The 8909-nt window shown below is 38.7% G+C and overlaps 1 protein-coding gene across 1 annotated transcript in view; it reads left to right on the top strand.

The window, feature by feature from the left end:
• Positions 1-1280: 1280 nt before the first annotated feature.
• Positions 1281-8909, top strand: part of LOC311280196 (cadherin-23-like) — a gene marked incomplete at both ends in the record, with an annotated part of 138512 nt that continues 130883 nt past the window's right edge. The window contains one exon of the mRNA XM_084392170.1: positions 1281-1384. Within this exon, the coding sequence (XP_084248296.1) occupies positions 1281-1384 (104 nt within the window). The remainder of the gene's footprint in view (positions 1385-8909) is intronic.

The raw sequence follows: 8909 nt of genomic DNA, 5'->3' as shown, positions 1-8909 counted from the left end.
ACAAATGTTTCAATTTGTTCAAGTCCTTCAGACTTGAGGGGCATATTTGTTCGCTTTCAAATTATTGATCTGTCTTAATCAATTGTGTGAGATTTGGGCGGGATCATCTGTTTGACTCGCCAATAGCAGACGACACTGCATTCCCCTACAGAACATTTACTTCTGATAAACAACAGAGCATGTGATGCTGGAAGTAAAGATGTTTTATTCTTCATCTTTGTATTGTTTCACATGTATGCTGTCAGAAAAGCTGCAAGTTTCCCCATCTGATGGGTTTATTGTAGTAGTGGACCTCTCCACAACACAACAGCTTGCCCTCTCTTTCTCCGTCTCCCTCTTTCTCTCTATCTCTCTGAGAATTCTGACAGTTTGTTTTGCAATGCAATAATAGAGGGAGCCTACAACAAACTCTCTGCGGAGAGAGGGATGAGGCAGAAAAGAAAAGATAGAGGCAGAGGGAGCAAGAGAGAGAATATCAGTCCTTCTCCAGCTCTCCTTTCCTCTGACAGGTTATTGATTTAGACATTTTGTCGGTGCAGTGAGCTTGTCTCACCTGCCTCGAAGTTTTGCTGCACATAAAGTCAAAGTCAGCGCACAGCACTGATACATGTTGAACATAATAGTCTGCACAAACCATTTAATACTCAAAACTCAATGTTCTCTGACCCCACAAATCTCACATTTCTCTCTCTTTGTTGAGCATGTTTGATCTGTTGCAATTCAGACTGGCACACATCTTTTAAGGAGTTTTTTTTTTTTACACATGAACCATTAGGTTTCTGAGTGTGCTGTTTTTTTAATTGTGGGTACCACTTTTATTAAAAAAGTCACATTTCCATAGGATTTTTGTTTTATTTTTTTAATTGAACTGTAAGATCGATAATCGGGAATCTCACTGATGAAGGCAATGTGAATGATTCTCCTTGGTCATGATGCAGTTCAGTGGGGAGAACAAAAATCTTACCAAGGCTGCATTTATTTGATACAGTAAAAACAGAAATGGTGTGAAATATTTCATTTAAAAAACAGTTTTCAAACTTTCGAATGGTGGTGTATATCAGTGATGCGCGGGTTGATCCAAAATGAGCGGGTGCCTGCGGTCACCTGCGGTTACACGAGTCATCCAAAAATATTTGTAATGATATTCGGGTCGCGGTCGGTCGGTCGGGTCGTTTGAAATAAAGATGCCAATTAAACCTTTGTAATTTATATAGTACTAGACACAATTTTCTATGAAATACATAGGCCTACACTTTATTGGCTGAATAACTGGCGCGAAGATGACGCACGAGCTCAGTCTGCAGGTAGAGATGGAGGCGGCAAGAGAAAAGGTGAAGACTGGGGAGTGGAAGCTCTGCAAATACACAAATAGAAAGAGCAGAGTGTGGGAGACATTTGCCGAAATAATGAAAGATGATGACCAAAGTGCTGGCTTTGTCATGTGTACTTCTTGCGATGCTATTTACACATTTGATAGCCACAAAACTGGCACGAGTCCACTGGCTGGATTAATGGATATCATAGGCCAGGGAGGCTGATGGGGGGCGTATGGGAGAGGGGGCGGCCACACCCCCCCGCACCCCTAGTTCCTACGTCTATGGCCCAATGACGCTACGATGAGCATTTACTACTTTTAAAAAATGCGGGTCGGGTACAATATTTTCTTCTTTTTTTTTTGCGGTCCGAGTTGCGGGCGGGTTAGTTGAAACGTCGGTCGGGTGCGGTTTGTTTATACATTTACCCGCGCATCACTGGTGTATATATATAAAAAAAGCTAAAATAAGACGTCAACGTCCCCCAGTTTGTACCAAAGAATTGAAAATGTATTACAGAAGTGTAGCAGGCAATCATACAAGAAAGGTTTTAAAATCAAAATGAAATCATAATTTACTTTCTATACCTTTGTGGTCATGATTAGTCAGTCATGTTATTCTGAAGAAAAAATATTGGTCTTGATCATTTTAATCAAAATCTACTCTGTTTTGGCTAACATTACCAGTCCCTCTTATTTCTCAACCCCTCACCTCTAACTTCTTTTCACAAATTCAAAGTTCAAAGTGGCTGTAAAGTCATATTTTCTTGGTATTTTTCAAGGGTGGATCGCTGTGAAGTGATGCCACTCACACTTAGCAGATCAGCGGTGGATTTCAGCTTGGTTTCACGCTAGCCTGCTCCACTCTCTCACAGGAGACTAATTCATTTAGTTCTGCAGTTAGAGAAAGAGAAATAAAAAATAAAAAAGCTGTAAGAACAAAAAGAGTGCGGAGATAGGAAAGGAGAGACCTCACACAGTTGTGGCTGGAGGAGAAGACGTGCTTGAGCGATAGTGACAGGATGAACTGCAGCACAGCGTCTCGCTAGAGCCCCATCCTGTCGCAGTAATTACCGTCTCTACAGGTCGCCAAATACACACACATACACAAACACAAACACATTATTCACCAAACAAAACAAGAAGACGCTAACACACACATGTAGTCATGCTCAGCTAGTGATGCCACTGTTTCAGACTTTGTTTCGAGGCTGCAGGTGAGAAAGGTGTGTGTGTGTGTTTGTCTTGCAGTCTCCTGCTGCTTTTACTGCATTGAAAGTTGACAGTATGCCTGTTTAGTTCAGACACACACACACACACACACACACACACACACACACACACACACACACACACACACACACACACACACACACACACACACAATCGAACACCTAAATGCAGCACATTCACACAATCATTCACACACTTGCTGGCTGCGTTTACATCTAATGAGATTAAGTTGGAGCTCATGTACACTGAAAACTGTGATTATGTTAATGTGATTAGGCTCATAATTACAGTAATCACAGTCTAATATGTGGAGTTTAATCGCATGTATACGGTTTAATCGTATTTTTTCCACTCTGACACAGGTGTGCATGTGTTGCATGGAGGTTTAGCGCTCATGATCGGTTTTGAAAGCATGGGGGAACAGAAGTCCATGTTTCTGAGCGCCAATAAAACGCATTATGTCTATGTCATATAAAGCTATAAGCATAAACTTTGTTTCCCGAGCTCTCCAGAAGGGTTGCTTCTATAAAATGAGGGAGACCAACAAACTGGTCTGTATATGCTGGATGAACTGCAAGGCTTCCTATTTTAAAGCATAAAAGCACAACTCCTAGTGGATAATGAAATAATGCATCTAAACAGGATTGAAAGGATTTATGCATGTCATATAAATTCCTTTTTCTGATTATATTGACTGCAATCAAACTATTGGTGAACATCTGCAATCCCATTTACATGTTACTTGCTAATATTTCAAATTATTCGCTAAGAAATGTGCTTTTACCATAACCCACAACAGAAAACGTTCAGTTGCAAATGCAATAACTCTTTGTTGTTGTAGTTTTTATTTGCCTTTTTAAAATGTTTACCAAATGGCTGTAAGTAACCTCAGATAGTGTCCCATTTAAGGGTATAGGGGGCGATTTCGGACACAGCCCTGGTATCTTCACGATCAGACAGCTCTCCGATCAATGAAAACGCATGAAGTGATCAAGTGTAAACAGATCCTTTGATGAATAGATAGTAAAAAAAAAAAAATTTTACTGTCACTTTTGATCAATTTAATGCATCTTTGCTGAATAAAATTATTCATTTCTTTAAAAGAGAAATCTTACTGACCACAAACTTTTGAATGGTAGTGTACATAAAATATGTCAATTTTGGGGTGGTTAAAATAAACTGGAGCAAAAAATTGCCTTTGTAACAATTTTCACTCAGAAATTGATAGAAATTTGAAATAGTAGAAAGTAGAAAGACTGAAATAGTCAGTCACAATTTACACTACAGTGTAAAACGCACAATGTCTGTCACATAAAGCTTAAGCATGAGTAAGAGTTGGTAAAATGTGTCCTTTTCTATTCCACCATATTTACAAATGAGCGTCACACGTCATCGGTCTGCCATGATGTGAACAGAAAGAAGTGTGAATGTATACAAGACCATACAGTAAAGTTAAAATGGCAGTACTCCACATAATTTTACTGCGATTGTTAATTGAGCACAATCACATTAACATAATCACAGTATTTCGCCTGACCTCCAACATAATCACTGATCCGGCTTAATGGCATTACAAAAGTGCATGTTAGCATAACCAATATTTTTAGAGATAGACTTTTCTAAGCAAGCATACAGATGCCGTATTGTTTATAAAACAGGTTAGTCAATATTATCTTCTTGTTTATAGAACTGTTGTATGAAAGCAATATTTCAAATGCAGTCGAGCGATACTGAATGCAAGGCTGTGATTACCTACAGCACTTAATTCAACCCTCTGATACTGATCATTAGAAGTGAATGAGAAGAAATATCCCATTATACAGCGGAAAAAGGACACACAAAATAATTAGCCTGTGCAGACAGCAGGATAATAAGATCATGAGAGGTTGGTCACTTATGTGGAACCAGCGACTCAATGATGACTCAAGCTCACAAAGATCTTAGCGATGGGGCAGAGCAGAACATAGTGAAGTGTTGTACTGAGGTTAAGTCCTGTCACACATAATCTCACTGAAATCCATTGTGAGGAAAGGATACGGTGGATGCATTTTATCTCACCCACTCTCCCGGCTTTGAGAGAACTCATCATAACTTCCTATACGTTTACCGCAAACAGCCGTCATCCGGTATCATCAAGAATTATAACCCGTTGTACTTTGATAGTGTTGTTTACTCTGTTAATTGATGTAGTAGTCGTATTACAGTCAGCAGATGGCTTTGTTGGGTTATCAAGCTTTTTATTGTACCTTTAATTGTGAAGAATGACTGATTAAACTCCTATTATGTGCCAATAATCCAAATGGTGCTGTGGAAAGTCAAATATCCTGCAAAGATACAGGTCATAATAATTCATGCAGTCACTTTTTGATTGTTATGAAATGCAAATGCTAAAGAAAGTTCATTTCTTTCATGTTTCACTTTCATGGACTTTCAGTTTGTTTTTTGTTTGATTTTCCCGCCACTCATCAGTTGTCATGGACACTCATCAGATCATCACACCTGTTCGTCATCTCCTCATTATCACTGTGTATTTCAGTTCCTCACCTTCACGCTGTGTTTGTTGGTTGTTGTTTATGTGTGCATGTTACACACACTGTTACTGTCTCTTCATTGTTGTGGATTACCGGAGTTTGTTTTCATTAAAGAACCTTTTTGTTTATAGAAACCTTTTTGAACCCTCCTTCGTCTTCGTCTTCATCTTCATCTTTGTCCTTGTGACAATGTTAGTGATTGCTTTGGAAATCTGGCATTTTATAATGTGAGGATTGTTTTTTGTTGTTTTTTTAAAGCACTTGCATGAATATTTCAGTAAAATCCTGTTTATTATTCAAGCTAAAACATCCTTTTGAGATTATTTTTGGCATAAAAAACACAGGAATTGACAGGAATAAATTGCATTTTAAAATCTATTAAAATAGAAAACGGTTATAATTTTTTTTCCACACTAATAATGAATTTTTGATCAAATAAATGCAGCCTTGCTGAGCATAAGAGTCTTCTTTCTAAAACATAAAATGTTACGACCCCAAACTTTTGAATAGTAGTGTTTTTTATGTTGAAGTCTTTTAAAGCCTTGTAAAGTATCAAGATTTCCATTGTAAATAATTTGTCACAATTCTGAGATAAACGGGCAAATTGACTTAACAGTTGCACCATACTTCAATGCAAAAACCTGCATCTTTTAATCATAAACGCTTTCAATCTTAATGATATACTTATTATAGAATGTGCTGGGTTCCTAAACATAAGGACCCCTAACTTGGTTCTATTAACACCCATGAAAAGTACAAAGTAGGTGGTAAAAAAGAATGTTTGATCATGGGCATGGCAGCAGTAAATGTAGCCAGATCAATTGTGTGTGTGATGTGAGACGGGTAACAACAAAGTACTGACATTGAGGAAAAAAAGTCTATTGACCCGGCAAATTATGATCAGATTGCACAAACAGCCCCAATGCTGTGGCCATGTTTGCCCCATTATCTGATTTGCATAATTCATTTTGAATTGGGCGCTAAAACAACTCAAAGCACATGCATATAAACGACACTATCAGCGGGGACAATTACTGTAATTCTTAGTGAACTTCCCCTTCGATCTAAGTCAAGTGGCATGTAGTGTGCAACCCATTTTGAGTCCATTGAGATCAGTGTCAAATGCAAGCTGATGACACTCACATGACATTACAGGGCTGATGCGGCAAACTCCCATAATTCCATCAGCACATTTGGGCTCATTTACTCTGTTTGTGTACTGAAGTGCAAGTTGTGTTTCATGTCACAGGTACACATTAGGATGTGCACAGCATCACAACTAGTTTGCAGCATGACAAATAGATTGTCAAATCTAATAGTTATCTTTGCATATTAAGCTGAGATAGAAGAAAGTGTTTTATCATCAAAGAAATTACATAAGCTGTGTTCCTTTAGTCCTTATAATGGTGTGTGACGAGTTAAGAAAGACAGTGGGTGTCGTGTGTATATAATATATTGTCACTGTCAGGCGGAAACCTTGTATCTCCAAAAACGCTACTTTTCAGAAAAAACAACAACAACACAGCATTTTCTAAATAATTAAACACTGTGCTGTACAAGTTTATATTGTGGCTTTGTATATTGTCACTGTCAGACACTTGCGTGTGTCATTCAATTATTGACATTTTAACAAAATCAAGCTCAAATGGAGTTATGAGGTTTCCGACCAGCAAATTTCAGACATATGTGTTTTGTCCGTCATTAGAACTTGCATTTTCATCAACTTACAAGATATCCCTGGTCTCAAAGACAAGACTAAAGCCTAGTCCCAGACTAAAATGCATGTTTGAGCTGTTTTAACTGAAAGCAACTTGCACTGACATATCTTAAAATATGTCATTACCATTGTTTTGTCTTAAGATGCATTGAGCATTTTTTTTCTAAGGCACATTTATAAAAGAGACTTAAGTGTCCTAATTGAACTAAGGTAGCCTAGAAATCTAGACGCACCCTAGCGGCAGCAAATTTTTATTTTGCAGCCAGTGTAGTCTAGCAACTCTCCGTTGGCTTGCGAGCTGGAAAAACCAAACTCTAGTCAGGCCAATCACATCGTGTATAGAGTCGGTGGGCGGGCTTAACATAATGATGGCAGAGTTGTGACGGTTCTGCGTGAATTCCCTGCTACTTGAAAACAAAGAAGAGCTGCTGCTGCTGGCGAACAGCGGCCTTTCGAATCGGCTTTGGACGCGAGTGACTCTGGAAGACTTGGAGTTAAGCTTTTCTTTGAGAGAATTCTTAAAAAAGGAAGATGTGTTCGGTGTTTTGCCGACCAGATACGGCAAAAGTTTAATCTATCAACTAGCTCTGCTGGTGGGAAAACGCTTTGGTTGGTTGTAGCGATATCCTATTGCGTGCAGAGGGAATTTGAAAGACAACCGTTGATCCCGCCCCTCGGATTGAGCCCTGCCAATGGTGTGTTCCCAGACCCAGCATCTTGATGTGGGTCTGGCTTGCCAGGCTAGAACTAAGGCCTAATCCTGGCTTAATCTAAACCCCATCTGTGGAACCTGATCATAAAGTTTACTGTAGCTATGTGGGCGCTCAGTTTTTTTCTGTCATTTGTCCAAAATCTCATGTTATTGAAGACGAAGTGCTTCATACAGGCTATTTAAGACAGTACTGGCTATGACTTGAGAACAAATGTTAGACACTCTTCTCCGCTCCTCAAATAAATAAAACATTAGCCTTTATATATAGTGTTTCTTGAGTAAATAAAACGCTGTATTAATTCAAAGAACCCTTGCATTGCAAACAAGCAGAGACGGTCCAAATCGCGTGCAGCACTTCGTTCACGATAGAGGTGGGTGGAGTTACAAGGTTTGACTGACAGTTTTAGGATCCAATGGCGATTTGAGGTTTAGTCACAAGCCCTTTTAATACTTTTCATTGGTTAAATTTTGCAAAACCCACAGAGAGATGTAAAGGTCGACCAAAAGTAATGATTTATGATAACAATTAAATAAAAAGGACAACAGTGGCAATATCAAATAAGAATCAAAATGGGAATATAAAGTGTCTCTGGGCTGGAGCAGTTTAGTTTAGGATGTGATGATGGGCGTTCGCTCCATCAAGAGTGCCACATTCTGTGAGCTGTGGACACAGGGCCCAGTAGGTTTCTCATTAGTAAAATTACAGGAGGTTTGAATAATAATGCAAACATTTTTTGCTGAGTTGGATTATTCAAGCCACCCCTGTGGGCAAGTAACCTTTTTATTTATTGGTAGTTCTTTTCAAGTTTCCCTTGATACTTTAAAACAAGCCTCTCAAACTATAATCAACCAATTTACTGCTTGAAAGCATCTTGAAAATGAATTACATTCCTTTTTTTCAATTTCCTTTGCCAGACATGAGTGGTTTTACAACAAAAAAAGTAGAAAACTATTTTTGGCCTAGAGGTTGTTGCTTTTGTTACATTTCTTTAATCTTTTTGTCTCATATTAGAACAGAGTGTGGTTATGTTTTTATTAGGGTCTGCTTAGTGTCTGCATCAAATTCATAATTTTGTTTATTCATAAATGTTGTTAGGGTTTTGAGGGATTGAAGATTTGTGTGTAAGAGGTCAGAGAGAGTTCTGTTTTTTTAAGTGTGCAAAACATACTGTGATGATGTAACTAGCAAACACATTCATATACGTTATTAATGACAGTGAGTGTTAGTGAGAGTTATTAAAGAGTGAAGATTTAGCTCTAGGTCAATATAACCAGAGCCCGTCTACGGAGAGCCTGCCCACTCCCTATTAAGTCCTATTGTACCGAATTTTGGTTGTAGTTCCACCAGAGTTCCACTGGGGGCGATCGCCCATGAGTGCAGAATGGATGGGAGTCTATGGGGCT

This window comes from Rutilus rutilus (genome assembly GCF_951802725.1).
Source record: "Rutilus rutilus genome assembly, chromosome: 20".
NCBI classification, from domain to species: domain Eukaryota; kingdom Metazoa; phylum Chordata; class Actinopteri; order Cypriniformes; family Leuciscidae; genus Rutilus; species Rutilus rutilus.
Note: the sequence above shows the minus strand (reverse complement) of the source record. Positions and strands in the feature narration are given on the sequence as shown.